Source organism: Trichosurus vulpecula, chromosome 2, assembly GCF_011100635.1.
Source record: "Trichosurus vulpecula isolate mTriVul1 chromosome 2, mTriVul1.pri, whole genome shotgun sequence".
Classification (NCBI taxonomy): Eukaryota; Metazoa; Chordata; class Mammalia; order Diprotodontia; family Phalangeridae; genus Trichosurus; species Trichosurus vulpecula.
The window spans coordinates 131,785,164-131,803,951 of NC_050574.1; the positions used below are offsets into that span (position 1 = coordinate 131,785,164).

Below are 18,788 nucleotides of genomic sequence, written 5' to 3' on the forward strand. Positions count from 1 at the left end.
GCTAAAGAAAAGAAATGGTGCCTTTTAGACCAGATTGAATTACAGGCTAAGTTTGCAAAAGTTTGAATCCCTGTGTTCTAGCTATTGTTGTTTTGTATGCAAATAGTAAAGCTCTATTTTGATTAAGGCTCAGTTTTGGTTAGGGTTTAGCTTTATCAATTTGTCACTACCCTTGGGCTTCTATTTCAGATTCTTTTGTACGTTGTCATTCTTTAATCTTGTGCTTCTCTAGAATGCACACTCATACCAAGGTGTAGGCAATTATTTGTTCTGCTCCAGTTTGGCAGGTGGGGAAGGGACAGCTGTCCTGTCTACATATCAGAGCATATTTATTTACATTTCTTTAGCTTAATCATGGCTGTGATATCCTTAGACCTCTCTGGAATTCAAAGTATCTGGCTTGTTGGAAAGGGGGGAGGTGTGGAATTTTGTGTTCTGATCTGGTAACATACACAAAGCTGAATGTTGCTCTTTTTATGAATTTTAATAATGACTTGAAATTGAAGGAGAGAAGATGATTCAGAGTCCATATTGGAAATGTTAGTTCATCCTTTTGCATTGTGGGAGAGGGGGTAAGATGGATGCTGAAAGTCAGACTGTTACTGAAAGAGCCAAAAGAATCCCTTTATTGATGTTTTGCCCTTTACAGTTAAGCGTCACTGAGAAGGTGACATTTGCTTGAGGCTTAGCTCCATTTGTTACTGAAGAGAGATACTCTGGGTGCCGGAGGACACAAAATGACGGAGAGAAAGGAGGTTTTGGGTCTCTAATGCATCCATTGAAATTGTTAGCTTGTTGAGATTAGTTAGCAAGTTATGACTGGCAATTTATATCTTCCAGCTAGGTTAGCCATGCTTCCCAGAAGCATCGAGTCCACTATTCTTTGCAATCCGAGTCTCCCCTGGGTTGACGACTGCTGCAATTTAAAAAAAAATTCCAACACATCATTAGGAATGAGCAGATTCCATTTTCTCTGAAATGATTGCATTTGGAGAACTGCCTTTCATTTAAATCATTCTGTTCTCTCTCCAGTGCCGTTCAGCTTTTCTACTCAGTGAGGAATATTTTTCATTTGTTTCACGATGTTGTGCCAACATATCACAAGTAAGTACTGAACAGGAAGAGGAGTTTGTACCTCATACTGCACCCTAAGTGTACATCTGAAAAATTTGCTGTAAATCACTTTTTTCCAGGTCATGTTTTCTCTTTTCTCCTTGACATACATCATTTCAAGTATGTGTTCTCATGGACAAGATTTTAGTTCTAAGGCTTTATTAAAAACAGGATTTATCAAACCCTTTGAAAGCACACTTATAGTTTCAGGCATCATATATGGGGCTACTTACTTCTTCTTCCATATGTGCTGTGCCTACTTCATGGCCATTTCTTGGCTTCTACTGCATGCACTCCTATCAGTGGGAAGGAAAACGCAGGTCTCAAATACTGTTTGTTTGCAGCTTTGGCAAAGGACTTGGGCAAGTGATTGAGAAGAATGGAGGAAAAATTCTTAGTTAGTCATTTGGTCCTGCTGAAACTTTTGTTTCTGATGTGTATGTAGCAGCAGTCTGCTTTGGTCATGGTGCTATTTCATTTTTGAGCGTCCTCTTGGATGAGCCCAGGCTTGTCTTTTAGGAAGAGTGAGGTCATCCTCATGTAGGTAGTTCTTTATCTTCCTCTGGTGTCATTTGCTGTGGAATTCAAAGCATTTCCCTTTTGTTCCTGAGAAAGTGCTAACAACTACTTTGGGGAGAGCAACATTATATAAATATTCATTCACATTTATTGCTATGAATAAGAAATAATGCTTCAGAATGTATTTAGACTTTCAGGAACACTGGCAAGTTGTATCTTGCTAGTTAAGTTTTACTGAGCCTCAGTTTCCTTTTCTGTAAAATGTTGGGGTTGCACTAAATTTTTTTTAAGGTCCTTTCTAGTTCTAAATCTGTGTATGGGAGATATTCCAGTTGAGTGATGTTGGGTAACCACTTTTCAGGAAGGTTTTAGCTAGATTCATGATTTTGGTACAAGGTGAACTAGGTGACCTATGAAATACCTTTCTTTTTTTTTTTTTTCCTCCTTTTAAATTTATTTATTTAACATATTTAGTTTTCAGCATTGATTTTCACAAGAGTTTGAATTACAAATTTTCTCCCCATTTCTACCCTCCCCCCCCCACTCCAAGATGGTGTATATTCTGGTTGCCCTGTTCCCCACTCAGTCCTCCCTTCTGTCACCCTACTCCCCTCCCATCCCCTTTTCCCTTCCTTTCTTGTAGGGCAAGATAAATTTCTACACCCCATTGCCTGTGTATCTTATTTTCTAGTTGCATGCAAAAACTTTTTTTTTTTTTTGAACATCTGTTTTTAAAACTTTGAGTTCCAAATTCTCTCCCCTCTTCCCTTCCCACATGTGTATCTTTATGTATAACCCTTCCACAATACTCATGTTGTGAAGGACTAACTATATTTTGCTCTTTCCCAACCCATCCCCCTTTATTGAATTTTCTCCCCGGACCCTGTCCCCTTTCCAAAGTGTTTGTTTTTGATTACCTCCACCCCCATCTGCCCTCCCCTCCATCATCCCCCCCTTTTTTTTAATCTTCTTCCCTCTTCTTTCCTGTGGGGTAAGATACCCAATTGAGTATGTATGGTATTCCCTCCTCAGGCCAAATTTGATGAGAGCAAGATTCACTCATTCCCCCCTCACCTGCCCTCTCCCCTCCTCCCACAGAATTGCTTCCTCTTGCTACCTTTATGCGAGATAATCCACCCCATTCTATCTCTCCCTATCTCCCTCTCTCAATATATTCCTCTCTCATCCCTTAATTTGATTTTATTTCTTTTAGATATCTTCCCTTCATCTTCAACTCACCCTGTGTCCGCTCTCTCTCTCTCTCTCTCTCTTTATATATACATACACATACATATATACATACATACACATTCACTTTTATATACACACACACACAAACATATATATATGTGTGTGTATATATATATATATATATATATATGTATATATATATATATATATATATATATATTTATATGCATATTCCCTTCAGCTACCCTAATACTGAGGTCTCATGAATCATACATGTCATCTTTCCATGTAGGAATGTAAACAAAACAGTTCAACTTTAGTAAGTCCCTTGCAATATCTTTTTCTTGTTCTTTTTCTTGATTACCTTTTCATGCTTCTCTTGATTCTTGTGTTTGAAAGTCAAATTTTCTATTCAGCTCTGGTCTTTTCACTGAGAAAGCTTGAAAGTCCTCTATTTTATTGAAAATCCATATTTTGCCTTGGAGCATGATACTCAGTTTTGCTGGGTAGGTGATTCTTGGTTTTAATCCTAGCTCCATTGACCTCTGGAATATCGTATTCCAAGCCCTTCGATCTCTTAATGTAGAAGCAGCCAGATCTTGGATTATTCTGATTGGGTTTCCACAATACTCAAAATTGTTTCTTTCTGGCTGCTTGCAGTATTGTCTCCTTGATCTGGGAGCTCTGGAATTTGGCTACAATATTCCTAGGAGATTTCTTTTTGGGATCTATTTGAGGAGGCGATCGATGGATTCTTTCAATTTCTATTTTGCCCTGTGGCTCTAGAATATCAGGCCAGTTCTCCTTGATAATTTCTTGAAAGATGATATCTAGGCTCTTTTTTTGATCATGGCTTTCAGGTAGTCCAATAATTTTTAAATTATCTCTCCTGGATCTATTTTCCAGGTCAGTGGTTTTTCCAATGAGATATTTGACATTGTCTTCCATTTTTTCATTCCTTTGGTTCCGTTTTATAATATCTTGATTTCTCATAAAGTCACTAGCTTCCACTTGCTCCAATCTGATTTTTAAGGTAGTATTTTCTTCAGTGGTCTTTTGGACCTCCTTTTCCATTTGGCTAATTCTGCCTTTCAAGGCATTCTTCTCCTCGTTGGCTTTTTGGAGCTCTTTTGCCATTTGAGTTAGTCTATTTTTTAAGGTGTTGTTTTCTTCAGTGTATTTTTCAGTATTTTTTTGGGTCTCCTTTAGCAAGTCATTGACTTGTTTTTCATGGTTTTCTTGCATCCTTCTCATTTCTGTTCTCAATTTTTCCTCTACTTCTCTAACTTGCTTTTCCAAATCCTTTTTGAGCTCTTCCATGGCCTGAGACCAGTTCATGTTTTTCTTGGAGGCTTTTGGTGTAGGCTCTTGCACTTTGTTGACTTCTTTAGGCTGTATGTTTTGGTCTTCTTTGTCTCCAAAGAAAGAATCCAAAGTCTGAGACTGAATATGGGTGAGTTTTCGCTGTCTGGCCATATTCCCAACCAACTAACTTGACCCTTGAGTTTTTTGTCGGGGTATGACTGCTCGTAGATTAAAGAGTTCTATGTTCCACGTTTGGGGAGGATGCGCCAGCTCTGCCACACCAGCACTGCTCCTTCCCCAAGAACCCCCAACCCGGACTGGGCTTAGATCTTCAGCAGGCTGTGCACTCTTGCTCTGATCTGCCACTTAATTCCTCCCACCTGGTAGGCCTGGGGCCGGAAGCAACTGTAGCTGTAGCTGCCCCACCTCCGCTGCCCCTGCGGTGGTGGCCAAACTGTGAACTCCTTCCACTCCCACAGCTTTTCCCACTAACCTTCTCTGCTGTCTTTGGTGTTTGTGGGTTGAGAAGTCTGGTAACTGCTTCAGCTCACTGATTCAGGGCACTAGGGCCCACTCCGCCCGGCTCCTGGTCTGGTTGGTCCGAGCTGTTCATGGTGGGCTCTGCTCTGTTCCGGTCTGTTCCCATCTCCAGCTCCCAGCTCTGTGTGGGATAGACCTCACCCAGAGACCATCCAGGCTGTCCTGGGCTGGAGCCCTGCTTCCCTCTGCTGTTTTGTGGGTTCTGCAGTTCTAGAATTGGTTCAGAGCCATTTTTTATATGTATTTGGAGGGACTCAGCAGGGAGCTCATGCTAGTCCCTTCTTTTCAGCTGCCATCTTGGCTCTGCCCCCTGAGATACCTTTCTGTATTTGATTCAGTGTTTTTTTTTAAATAAGAGAATATGCTTCCAAAGTCTTTCATTTCATTGGAGCGAAGCAGCTTGAAGAGGCCAAAGGAAAATGTCTGTGAAAGGACTTATTGGTTTGAAGGTTCTCAGTAAATGCAAGTTAGGATGTCTGTGGAAAAGTGGGAAGGTAGAGGGAAAAGGACACTAGCTGTGGAGCCAGAAGACTAGGGTTCAGCCTCGCGTCTGACCCTTCTTGGCTATGAAGCCACAGGGAAAGCATTGAACTCTGCTGAGCCTCAGTTTCCTCATCTGTAGAATGGACGTTGCTTGCAGGACCTAGCTAACAGATTTGTTGTAGGGAGGGCACTTTGTAAACCTCTAAGCTCTTCTATAATAAGTGGGGACTGTTATTACTGTCAAGAACAGTAATAATTTTGAGGGTTTTTTGATGTGTCATTGCTCTCATTCCGTCCTTCGTTATTTCTTCTCTCAGTCTGTAGAGGGCCCCACCTTCCTTCCAGGTCACACATTCACAACCTTAGCTTCCTCCTTACCTCTTCTTTCTCCTTCAGCCCTCTGTCTCTAATCAAGTGCCACATCTTGTCGATTCTCCCTACACAAGGCCTCTTGCATCAGTGTCCTTCTTTCTGCTTACACAGCCATCCCCATAATTAGGTCCTTGTTGCCTCCTGTCCGGACTCTTGTGATCATCCCTCCTTGCACACCCTATCTCATGTTTTCTCCTCCAGTCTGTCTTCCACATAGTTTTCAAAGTGGTATTACCCAGGCTTAGCTTGATCTTGTAACTTCCCTGCTTAAAAAGCTTGTCTCTGTGGTAAAATACAGATTCCTCTGCTTGGCATTTAAAGCCCTTCACAACCTGACTTCCCTCTTTTCAGACTGGTCTGACTGTGTTCCACCTGTCCTGGCCTACTTAATGTCGCTTAAAGCCATTCCACCTCTTTTCTCTGTGCACAGACTACCTCCTGTGCCTCAGTTTCTGTCTCTCTCAACATCCTCTTGTCATCCTTAACTGCCTTCAAGGCTCAGCTCAGGTGCCACTTCTCATACCAAGTCTCTCCTCTTGTTCCCAGTTGCTAGTTCTCTCTCTTCCCTAAGTGATTTTACATTTATATACACACAGATGTAGAGCTGGAAGGACCATAGAGACCATTTAGAACAACATCCTCCCAATTTACAGATGTAACTTAGGTCCCTTAAGTTAAGTAGCTTGTCCGAGGTTTACAGGAAGTAATTGATAGTGACAGAATTTGAGTCCCATGTTGTCTGACTGTATAAATAGTGATTCCTTTCATCTTTAGCCATTGGGGACAGCCTCAGCTTTAATCTTGGCCAAGTTCCCTCCCTTGGAATGTTTCTATAGAGGCTGGTGGAGCAGGGAGCTGGTTCTTTAAGTTCAAAACCTGCGGGGAGGGAACTGGCTTTGACAGGTTTGACGGAGGCAGGGAGACTATGTGTCTGTATATTGAGTCTGTCCACTTGTGTACGTGTTGTGTCCTTCCAGGAGAAGGTAAGCACCCTGAGGGCAGGGCCTTTTATTGTCTTTGCGCCCCCAACATGACACCAAGCACATTGCTGTGTCCTGTAAGTAAGTGCTTAAAAACTTCTCGCTGGGTTCTTCATGTTCAGTAAATGCATCGCATTTTCCTTTTGAGGACTTTTTTCCCACTGTCTTACATGTTCACTATTTTAAGACCTTTCTTGGAAACTTGCCAGGTTTGGCCTCCCACTCTTCACAGTTGTCTCAGTATGTATTTAACTGTTCATGTAAACAAACCATTCCTGTTTATCTGTTTAAAGACTGACCCTTTAGTAAAGTTTCTGCAGCATAAATTAAAAATACAAACAAACCAAAAATCTTCTAGCTTTCAGTCTCCAGGATTTAATGTTTTAAGTTTTGTGATTTAAAAATCACTACACACTTAAGTCTCAAAGATTCTAAAGATTTGTCAGCTATATGTTTTTAATGACATGTCAATAAAAGTATTTGCTCCTTAGAAAGAAGAATCATTTTGTAATGTAAAGAATTTGTAAGCTTATATTTCACTAAAGGGGGTTTCTCTAAAACACGCATACCTGTTGTCATCTTACCGCAGAGGAGAAATCTGATTACTTTTAATTTTTGTCACATTTGCTTGCTTGAGTTTGAAGTTCTCATTGCGTCATTCACGTAATCATTTGAATGAAAAGGTAGGAAAGCCTTCGGCTGAGCTAAAAATCACATCCCCAGGTATTTATCCAGACATTTGATCTTGGTGGTGTTTCTGTGGCCAGGAATATTCTTCACTTTTTAAATGCATTGAATTTCTCTCTTCTGGCTTTATGATATTGGGAATATTTCCTAGATGGTTGACTACTGCCTCTTAAGCTTTTTGTACTCTAAACTTACAGTCAATTGAAAATTCATTGAGTGTCCGCTATTGTGGAAAATACAGTAAAAGTTTAATATCAGTTCCTGCCCTCAGGAAGCCAAAAATCTAGTTGAAGAGACAAGAAACAATTATTGACCAATTAAGTGTTAAGCCGTGTTAAACTGACTATAATTGAAGAAGTTTAGAGAAGAGAGAAGTCAACTTGTGTTGACAACTATGTTCACTCTGTTAAATTGTAAAGGCCATCACATACAACTTCATTGCATTCTTTTTAATGTAAATTTTATCTTTTTCAGTGAACTGCCTTTTCCTCCCATCTCTCTCTTCCCCATTGAAAAGGAAAGAAAAATAGAATCTTTGTAGCAAATGTGCATTGTTGAATAATAAATATTCCTATATTGTCCATATCCAAAAAATATATGTCTCACTGTACATCCATCCCCTCTCAGGAGATGGGTACCATATTAGGATTCCTCTGGAATTGTGGTTCATAATTGTATTGATCAGAGTTCTTAAATCTTTCAAAGTTGTTTGCCTTTACGGTGTTGTTATTATATGAATAACTCTGTTCTCCTGGTTCTGCTCACTTTACATCAGTGCTTATAGATCTTCCTAGGTTTCTCTGATCCATTCATCATTTCTTACAGCCTGATAGTATTCATTACATTCATATACCACAGCTTGTTCAGCCATTCCCTAATTAATGGACGGATCCCCTTAGTTTCCACTTCTTTGCCATTACACAAGGAGCTGCTATAGATATGTACACACACACACACACACACACACACACACACACCACACCACACCACACCACACACACACACCCATTTTACATATGGTTCCTTTCTTTGATCTCTTTGGGATATAGTTCTAGTAGTATTGCTGGGTCAAAGGGTATGCACAGTTTAGTAACTTTTGGGGCTTAGTTCTAAATTGTTTCCAGAATGGCCAAACCAGTTCACAGCTCCACCAATAGTACATTAAAGTACCTGTCTCCCCCCTAGACCCTCTAGCATTTATCATTTTCCTGTTTTTTTAAATCAACTCTGCCAATCTGATGGGTGAGAGATAGAACTTCAGAGTTGCTTTAATTTGCATTTCTCTAATTATTAGTGATTTAGAGCATTTAAATTTCCTGTCATTTGACCATTTGTCAGTTGGAAACTCACTGCACGCTTTGTGCAGAACAGTCAAGGGATTTGTTTTCCTTATCATTTACCCTTATGTGACTAATGGATAGTTTCTTTCCTGTCTCTACCTCCTTTCACTCAGGGAGAACCTTCAAAAACTTCCCCAGCTGGCTGCCATTCATCACAACAACTGCATGTACATTGCTCATCACTTATTGACCCTTGGGCATCAGTTCAAGTTACGCCTTGCCCCTGTTCTTTGTGATGGCACCACTACTTTTGTGGATCTTGTTCCAGGCTTCAGGAGACTTGGTAATTTAAGTGTTTATTATCATGAAGGTGTGATTGATGGCATCAAACCTCAGCTCACCATCTCTGTGAATTATGAATGAGAGGGTTAGAAATGGGGAGGTGGTCCTGAGCTAGGATTAGAGAGTGTATGGTGATTTAATTTGCAAGTGTGAGTGGTTATTTAATTTTACAAAGTGAAGGCAGCCTTTGTATGAGCGTACTTTTCATGACATGATTTCATGGTACATTAGAGTTCCCAACGGCATTGCAGGCGTGCCGTGAATATACCAGATCAGAGTTATGTCAGCACAGTGACACATAATGAGATTTGTATTGTGACAATTCCGTTAGTATTGTTGGTAATGGCACTCTAATGTCAGAGCTTGTTCTACTGCAAAACCCAGGAGAGCTTTCCCCCCACCCCCTTGAGCTGTTCTGGAGATTATTAAAAATCAAAGCAAATGAAATGTGGTATAAACTAATATATTTGCTATAATGATAGCCTGACAAAAGCAGAAAATCTATACAGATCACTTAGTCTTTCAATTCCAACTTTTCCCTTAGGTCGTGTGGAGATATCAGAGTAATATATAGCCTCCCCTGCTGTAGAACGGGGGACTTGAGTAGTGATTTTTCTTTGCCGATTCTGTCTTTGGGCAAACTACTGCAGATGGGTCCTTTATTATACTGGGAGAAAGTGGATAATGTATTAGAAGTTAATTTTTGGTGAACTTCTTGGTAGATTTATGATGCTGTCTATGTTTGTCTCCAGATACACAGGGCAGGTCCTTAGATTCTCTTCCCTCCCCCTTTGTTTCACAACACGTAATTAAGCAGCTTCTTCTTTTGTGTCTTCTTTCTCATCATAGGGACAGAATGTTTTCTGGCCCAGATGAGGGCACAAAAGGGAGAGCTTCTGGAACGACTGTCAAGTGCAAGGAACTTTTCAAACATGGATGATGAAGATAATTATTCTGCAGCAAGCAGAGCAGTTCGGCAGGTGGGAGGCTCCATAGCTAGCTGCTTTCTTGCCCTCAGAGGGTCTTTTTTTGTGTAACAGAGAAGATGAAAACCATCTTCATTGGTGAATCTTTATGTGTTTACGACCACATTTAAGGCCTTTCCTTTTATCTTGTTGTCCCATAGGGCCAATGGGATGGGATAATTTCTTTTTATCCAGGAGGGTGATTAATATGTATAAGTTGGTAACTGTGAGTAATTAAAGGTCAGATCAAGGTTTGGGGAAACTAGAATCAATAGCTTCCAATTCTGATCCATCCTCTTCTCCCTCCTACCCTACTCCAGGGACTTAAGGTTTCTTTTGTAGTTTTTCCACCTGTGATATGGGGCAGAAGTGCATGAAGGTCAAGTATTTAAGAAACATGTGTTCTTGATTACTTTTTTCTCTAGCTATATGAAAGTGAGGCCTTAGAGAATATTTTAAATTTGGATCTGAAAAAAAAACCTGAACCCCAAAGTAAATAAATGTGTCCTGCTACCAGGTACTACATCAGTTAAAGAGACTTGGAGTTGTGTGGCAAGATGTGCTTCCAGTAAATATATACTGCAAAGCTATGGGGACCTTACTTAACACCGCCATTGCTGAGATCATCGGCAGAATTACTGCCCTAGAGGTAAGTGCCATGCTATGGCTCACCAGGCATCTAGATGAAGTGAGCTTTCTCTCCACACTCATTTTGCCAAGGATAATAAGCAACATTTCTAGGCTCCATCACTCAGTCAGTAAAAATGGCTGCCCACATAGGTGATCTTTTCCTTTGTTTTAGTTTTAGATTTGGCCCTCAACCCCCAAAAGATGCCTATTACATGCTGTGTACCAGTTTGAATCACGTGTATATATCTACAGGAAAATTAATTTGGTTCTGCCAGCTGATGCCACTGAAGCAGAAATTGCCCAAACCCTTATTTGTAATGTCCCCTGCTCTGCAGCAAGCTGTGCCACATCTACTAAAGAAATAGACTTTTTCAGGCAGACAAAATAAATTGCTGACAATCTGTTGAAACATATTTACATGTCATTGTGACTTAGGAATAGTGTCAGGAAGCTGATGAAACCTAGTGTCTGACATGGTATGCTAGAATTGGTTGGAATGATGTATTGTTTCAGCTAACATAATTGGGTAGTGCGCACCAAAGATTGATCAAACCTTGTTCTCCACCTTCAACATGACCCACTTCTTTCCTTCCCCTTTATGTTCCCTTTTTGTTCAATGCCAGGACATTTCTACCCAAGATGGCGACAGGTTGTACTCTTTGTGCAGAACAATAGTGGAAGAAGGACCCCAGGTATTTACACCGTTACCTGAAGAAAATGAAAATAAGAAATTTCAAGAAGAGGTTCCCGTCTATGTACCAAAATGGATGTCATTCAAAGAGTTGATGCTGCTGCTACAGGCAAGCTTGCAAGAAATTGGAGATCGGTATGTATAACTTTTCTCTGGAGGCATGTTCCCCTTTGTATTAATACCATTGAGCCACAGTGATTTGCCTTGCTCTTTGACTTTATCAAGACTTGGAAGCTTTTCCTTTTAAGTAGTAGTAGTTGAGTCCTTTTCTTTGGTAAATTGTGTCCGATATCTCCTTATTGTTGCAGCCACTTTCTTAGATTAGGTAATATGCAAACCCCTCTTTGATACTCTTTTGGTGTCTGTTAAATATTTGGGGATCTGACATGTGTAGGTAATGGGCAGGATGTTTACCACAGTCTTCTGGAACTTGAATGAAAATGACTACTCCTTTGAATTAATTACAAGGACTTCTCACTATAATGAATATGAGTTGTGTATGTGCAGTGTGCATGCTGCCTCCCAGAGACTGCTGGACAGTTTTTCTGCATGAGGTTCAGTAAATTCCAAGATTTAAGCACTATATAGAGACCCTTCTAGAAAAGGATTCACTGCTTATTTAATACTGAGAAAGGCATTAGCAAAAGACCACCTCCTCTACTGTTTCCTGTTCACCACCATCATTTAGTCTTGGTTATGTCCACTGAGTACATAAACCATAGTGTATGTTGTTACACAGTAGTTATGGCGCGGTTACATAGCCAGAAATGCTTTTGCTGGCCTATTGGCAATCTCTCTGTAGGTATGTGTGTTTCATACTTCTGCTGCTGGAGAGGCTACACATCTCTGTTGGTTTAGTGGCATCTGGCTTGTGATTGAAGTTGGTCTTAGATTCTTCTCTTTGTAACCACCTTGGTGACTCATCTCCTTTGATATGGCTGTGGCAGACCAGTAAACTTAGTTGTATCTGAACTGATTTCCTTAGATTCCGCATCATAGAAACATGTAAATGAAATTCCTACTTACTGTGTTAAAACAGAGTCATTAAACAGTTACTTAGCAAAAGGTTTTGACCTGTAAGCTTCATTTGTTATTTACCAGACCACTGTGGAAGGGAAAGATGACTCAGTGGGGATACAAGCTCCTATAGGCTTTTAGGGTGTAAAACCCTTTGACATCATCCGAAAAGCCGGCATTCTCTAGACCAAAAAAAAAAAAAAAGAAGAAGAGTCTCTCAGATATTTTAGAAAGGTCATTGTTATATTTTTACCAGAAGAGTAGCAAAGATTTTTTTCCCCTCTTGACAGCTTTTCTCTTTACTCTTGCTATATTCATTTTGTTTGTGCAGAATTTTTATTGCACAATCCAAGTTGTCTGTTTTGTCTTTGCTGTCTCCTCTGTCCTTTAGTTATTCATTCTTCCTTTGAACATAGTTACTAAAGGTTTATCTCCTCCCATTCTCTTTTTTTTCTGATGTGACCTCTTACTTATTGGCGATTATCCATTTAGAATTTATTGTGGTGTATGGTGTGTACTTCTGGTCTAAGTCTACTTTCTGCCACACCGTTTTATACTTTTAGTAATTCTTGTCAAATATTCCTTCCCTCAGCAGACTGTGTTTTTGAACTTACCAAACACTGAATTATTGCATTCATTTCCTTCTAGGTTTTACCTGCTGCTGATTTGCTTTTGAAAAATGGTAGACTCCTAGCCATGAGAGTTGAGTCGTCATAAACAAGTTCAGACAGACTGAGTGATTTCAGAGTAAAGGAAAACAGACTGCCTCAGCTACGTGATTTGTTGGCCTCTGTTCTTTTTCAGCCTTATTTGCTTTATCACTCTTTGCTTTTGACCCTCCTTAGAAATGGTTACGGAGATCAGTAGATGCCCGTTTCTTGTTAAAACATGCCCAGAACAGAAGAGATCCTTTCCACTTGTTCCTATCTTGTGTGTCCAGTAGGAAATCATGTATTGAATCTTTTGTTTTCCAGGTGGGCTGATGGGAAGGGACCCTTGGCAACTGCCTTCTCCTCTGGTGAGGTGAAGGCTTTAATCCGGGCCTTGTTCCAGAACACAGAAAGAAGAGCAGCTGCCCTTGCTAAAATTAAATAGCCCCGTCTTCCTGTGAAAGCCTCGCCATCATTGTAAGGAATCTTCTTCTGGCATTGTTTCTTATGCCATTCTCTGGAAATGCCTATTAATTTTGATGAACTTCCTGCCAGAATATCATGGAGTTTGACTTTATATAAAGACTGTCGTACATATGTGGCCTGAATGAGATTTGGCAGAAAATGTGCCACATCAGCAGGACAAGAGATGAAGTGGAGCAGGACGCCTCAGGGGACTTCCTGTTGTCTGTGGGAAAATATAGTCTTTTCTTCTGCTTCCAGGGCCTTTTGGGAGCTGCGTTCCGGGAGGAAGTGGCCCCTGATTCTAGACCAAGAAATCAGGGACACTGACTTAGTGGGGAGCTGGCATCCACTTCCCTGTGGGAAGGATATTTTTTGAAGGGAGTTCCCAGCACCTTAGTGGCCTAACAGTTATTAGGTGGACTTCCTGCATTTCACCTTTCCAATAAATGATACTTTTCAGAATCATGGGCCTGTTGTGTTTGATGCCAGGGAGCCTCTGAGGAGAAGGACCACCAGGCTTTCTGAGGCACTATGGAAAGGAAAGGAAATCCTTTCTTAAAGTAGAGGATCTGAACTAGGGTGCTTGGTGATCGGTTACCTTCTTTTCACTTTTGCTTATTGGGGACTCTATCATCCGTTAAGCTGCCCAACAAAGCATGTTGAGGACTATGCAGTTCTTTAATTTGTTTTTCCCCCTCTCAAGCATCATTAGTCACTGCATTTTTAGAAGCATTTCATTCTATCCTAGGGATTTTGGTTGAGTTCTGAATGTTTATACAGTGGGAGTCTAAGAAAGCTGGACTTTAGGACCTGAGCCTTGTTCCTATGAATCTCATTTGTTTTTCATCTCATTTTTCTCTGTGTCATGTTTTGGGCAGCTGGGGGTTGGGGGCGGGGGAGTTGCGGGATTGACATCCATCCAGAAGACAGCAGAATGTTGAGGGGACTCAGGACTTGGAGAATCAGCTGAAGGAACTAGGGACCTTTACACTGTCAGAGAGGTCTTGGTGGGGACACAGTAACTGTCTTCAAATATCTGAAGAGTTTCCATGTCAAAGAAGGATTAGACACAGTGCGATTTCAAAGGGAGAATTATGACAATAGTTACAGCTTTCTGGACTTGGAATGGCCTGCCTTGTGTGGCAGTGAGTTCCTTGTCACTGGAGGTGTTCAAGTAGGGGCTGGATGACCACTTCTGGGGGTGTTTTAGAGGAGATTCCTTCACTGGGTGGGAGGTATGATGACGAGGTCAGGTATTTTCCAACTCTGAAATTCTGTGATTGCATCATCAGTGTCAAAGTTGGACCTTTGTAGTCCAGAAATGTTTGTTTATTTCATGACCAGGAATGTTAGTAAGAGATATTAACAAACTTCTCTAGGATGTAATTTTGTTCACCCTCTCCTCTGGGTGGTGTCAGAAGTAAAATTGACTTTTATTTCTCATTTTGAAGCTGAGATATGAAGAAAATTAAAAATTTTCTTCCTTTCCCTGCCCCTCCATTTAGTGCTTACTTAGCTCAGTGCCCAGCACTGGTAGGTGCTTAATAAATGCTTATGAGCTTGATTTCTACTGTTTGCTGGTACTTAGGTATTTATCACTGTAATCTCTCTTTCTCACATTGTCCCACAACTATTCTCTCCATCCTTAGCACAAAGTACCCCCTCTCTTCCCTCCCACTTTGTCCTCCTAGATAGGGCCAACCCTGCCTCTTAGGTTGGCCCTCTCATTCACAGGGCTGGCCCAGCCCTTTTCAACCGGTCATTATGACTACTTTCTTTTCTTACTCAGGGGTCAGACAGAACCAGAAGAGATGATTTGGCTTCTCATTGGAGTAGCCAATTATATTTAACTGAGGATATTGGTCAGGACCACATGTCTCATTGTGAGACTGTTGTGATTCAAAGAAAGAAAAAAATTCTCTGAACTAACTTAGTGTCTCACAAGCCATTCTAGCCATCTTCTTAAAGAGAAAGGAAAGGTCATTTTGGGAAAATGCCTTTTTTATTTTAAATTAAACATCATTTCAGAAAGCATTATTAAGAGACTGAAAGATTGGGTTACCGAGGGCAGAAAATAAATGCCTCTCAGACCTGTTGCACGGAACAGTGATTTATTTTGTTCAGAAGTTATTTCTGTTATCTGACAGGTACAGTGCTTTGAAGCTCCTCATGGCTGAAAAGCACACTCTACTTCCATTAACGTAGGAGCTGACAAGATTGTGTTTCTTGTTCTCAGTAGGACTTGGCCTTTTCAGTCTGTTATTCCCTAGTGAATATTTTTGTATCTTATGGTGCATAGGATAGGCAAGGCTTACACTCTGACTGTCTCCCCTTTTTTCCTGGCTAAGGTGGGTGATTTGACAGCTGGTAAGATGTCTATTAATCTTGATAAGGTAGCCTGTGAATTGCAACAAATAGAAGTTTTATTCTACTAGCAGCCAGATGAGGGACCTGCCCTGAGGGACTCTTCTAATTAGGAACCTTCTTGACGAAAAGATTGGAACCCAGATCTGTTAACAGGATTACTAAGGGGAAGAAAATCTTTAAAAGAGGTTTGAGTTAAGCAATGTTTTGAGAAGAAATCAGACTTCATAGAGAGAGTGAACTTGATTGGAGAGTTTGAGAAAGGGTGTACAAGGAAAGGAGAAAAGACTGAAGAGGATTATAGTAGAATTAATGTGGAGTTGGGAATCAGGAGACCTGGGTTCCAGGCCTGCTTCTAGCTTACTATTTGTTTTACCTTGAACAAACCTATTCAGTTCACTTCTCTGTATCTTGATTTGTTCATCTGTAAAATGAAGAGGTTGGATAAGATGGCCTTTTGGGGTTCTTTCCAGCTCTTAATTTTGAGACTGGGATCCCCAGAAATGAGGCGCTTATACTTTGATTCAAAAATGTGACAGGCCTGCAATACAAATCAATAAAATAACTTTTGAAGAAAGATCTTAGCAGTGTTGCGCTTGAGCTCTGAATCTGTCCCCTGGGTTGGAAGTACACTGTGTTTGCAGAGTAGCAAGGCCCAGTCAAATCTGAATACTCTTGGATTTCTAGGAGACACCATTCAGAAATTGAAGCGAGTTCTGGCACACAAGTGGAAGCCTCCAGGTGGCACTGTTTCCTCATATCTGTAAGCACTTTGTGCAAACCTCCCCCCTGCCTCCCCCCAGCTCTGCAGATTCATCAGGTCTGGCTCTGGGTTATGGAGCTAGGCCCCAAGCTTTCTTTTACCCCCAACTCAAATGTATTTTCCCTGTACACACAGACTCTGGAAGCAGCCCCAAGAAGAGGCTACTTGGCTAACTGGATGCTGCTGGGTTGTTTTTGGAAACTTAAATATTCTCCCTACTCCCATGTGGAATAGTTAATTCAAGCAATGATTTTCAGATTGAAGACACTGTTGACCCATTTGCTTGCCATGTGTGAGTGTGTGTGCTGTGTTGTGTATGTGTAGATCTGTCTATATAATTAGCCTCTACTGATGTCCAACTCAGGGGTATCATTGTGGTATGGCTATAACTGGTCCTTGAGGGCCTTGCCAGTCTAAAAGCCAGAAAACCAATCTATAAAGCCAGTTTGGATGTAGACCTGGTGACAACATGTCTTGTCAAAAGACTGACCTAGTTAAGAGGCCTATCAGCCGATGGGTTTCTATCCAGTGATGAATTTTGGCTCTAGCAACTCATGAAACTGCTTCCTGAGGCGTTGGAGGGTTACAGTCTGCATCAGTGAAGGGACTGTATACCCTTCGAAATCATAGAACTTTTGAATGGATGAAAAAGCATTTATATTAAGCACTTGCTAGGTGCTGGTCACTGTGTTAAGTGCAGATACAAAAGTGAGACCCTATTCTCAAGGAGCTTATTCTAATTGGGAGAAACAACACATATAGGAAGGTTCAGTTACAGAGCTTATTGACAAGCCTAAGGGTCCAACAAAAGGGTAGATGAAAAGGCCCAGAGGTCCTTAGAGTGCATCAGCTGGGAATGTGGCAATCCTGGGGGTCCATGGGGCAATGAGGCAGGGCAGATGGTGGGTCTTAGGGCAGAAGTGGTCCTTTGTCCTACCAGAAGGGTTTTAGTTTACTGACTCCCTGCTTATCTAAGTGGTATGTGTAATTGGTTGGTTAGAACTGGAAGGCCCTTAGAGATCATTAATCCAAACTCCTCATTTTACAGATGAAAAAACAGGCCCAGATTGGGTAAGTGACTTCCCCAAAACCACAGAGGTAAAGTTAGTGGCATGAATAAGGAAAAAGTAGCATGAGAATTACCTGAAGTGGGAAGAATTAGCCAGCACATCATAGGTAACTAAATGGCTGCTAAACTATCCCTAGTTAGTATTAAGAAATATAGGAAGCAGACTGTTGGAAATTGCCCTATGCACGAAGTATCAAGGCACAAAGCAGTTTTCTAAATTGGATTTTGAAGCTCAGATTCTCCTTATAGAATTAGCTTCTCAAAAATTATTTTTTGACACCTTCTAAAATATGTCTTGTCAAAATTCTTTTCTAAAGCTATTGCTTGGCAAAAGCCTAGCTTTGGCTACTTTATTTAGGTAAAATTAATTTGTTTTGAGGTAGAGTGGTGTTTTTTTTGGGTAGGGGGCAGTGAGAATTTTATGACACCTATTGGCAGGATTGGCGCTTGGGTATTGCAAAAAGACCTATTCCGTAAGATGTCAGGAAAAAGAAATGATTGTGTCCTAAATATCACCTCCTTTTTACAGCCAAACTAGATGAAAATGTCCTAGAGAGTAAACACTTTTGACTCTTTCCTCTCCTCACTTTTCAACCTTTGACTTCAGACCTCAGTACTCTGCTCTCTCCAAATTTACCAGTGTTCTCTTTCTTGCCAGTTCTAGTGGCCTTTCCCTCCCAATTCTCATCTTCTCAATCTGAATTCAGCGTTTGGCACTGCTGACCACCTCTTCTAGATATTCTCCCCTCTTTGTGTTTTCTTGACACTGCTCTCCTCTGCCTGGAAGCTCCTCACTCTTTTTTGGATCATCATTCATGTCCCACTACCTAAATGGGAGGGCCTCAAGTGCCTGTCCTAAGTCCTTTGTTCTACATATCCTCCCTGTGTCCTGTCATGGGTTAATAGCCCTCATGGATTCAGTTATCATCTCTATGCAGATGGCTCCCAATATATATTAGAACACCCACATAGCATACATACACACACATCTATATCTATGTCTATATATCTATATCTATATCTATATCTATCTATATCTATATGTATCAGTCCTGTATCCACATTTCCAGATGCATGTCTTCTAGGTATCTCAAACACAATATATCCCAAACAAACTCATTATCTCCTCCCCCAAAAACAAAAACCCATTGCTGCCCCTAACTTACTTATTTCTGTCAAAGGCACTGGTAAGCACTGAGGCCCTGCTCTTGAGGTGCTCACGTCTGATGGAAGAGACAACATGCAAACAGCCATGTACATCAAAGTAAATACAAGGAACATACCAAGTAAATAAAAACTTGTTTGGGGAACGGAGGTACTAGAAAGCTGGGGGAACCAAGAAAGGCCTTCTGTAGGAAGTGG

General features: G+C 40.9%; 1 protein-coding gene across 2 annotated transcripts in view; it reads left to right on the forward strand.

Annotated features, from left to right (window-relative positions):
• ZW10 (zw10 kinetochore protein) overlaps positions 1–13,692 on the forward strand; it is a 51,017-nt gene extending 37,325 nt beyond the window's left edge. Inside the window, exons 11-16 of one of the 2 annotated variants that reach the window (XM_036747518.1) lie at positions 1,033–1,104; positions 8,644–8,813; positions 9,662–9,792; positions 10,295–10,426; positions 11,031–11,233; positions 13,090–13,692. In XM_036747518.1, coding sequence (XP_036603413.1) covers positions 1,033–1,104; positions 8,644–8,813; positions 9,662–9,792; positions 10,295–10,426; positions 11,031–11,233; positions 13,090–13,210 — 829 coding nt within the window. In that variant the 3' untranslated portion in view covers positions 13,211–13,692. Of the gene's footprint in view, positions 1–1,032; positions 1,105–8,643; positions 8,814–9,661; positions 9,793–10,294; positions 10,427–11,030; positions 11,234–12,763 lie in introns of both variants that reach the window. The other variant, XM_036747519.1, reaches the window with a different exon arrangement.
• Positions 13,693–18,788: the final 5,096 nt, after the last annotated feature.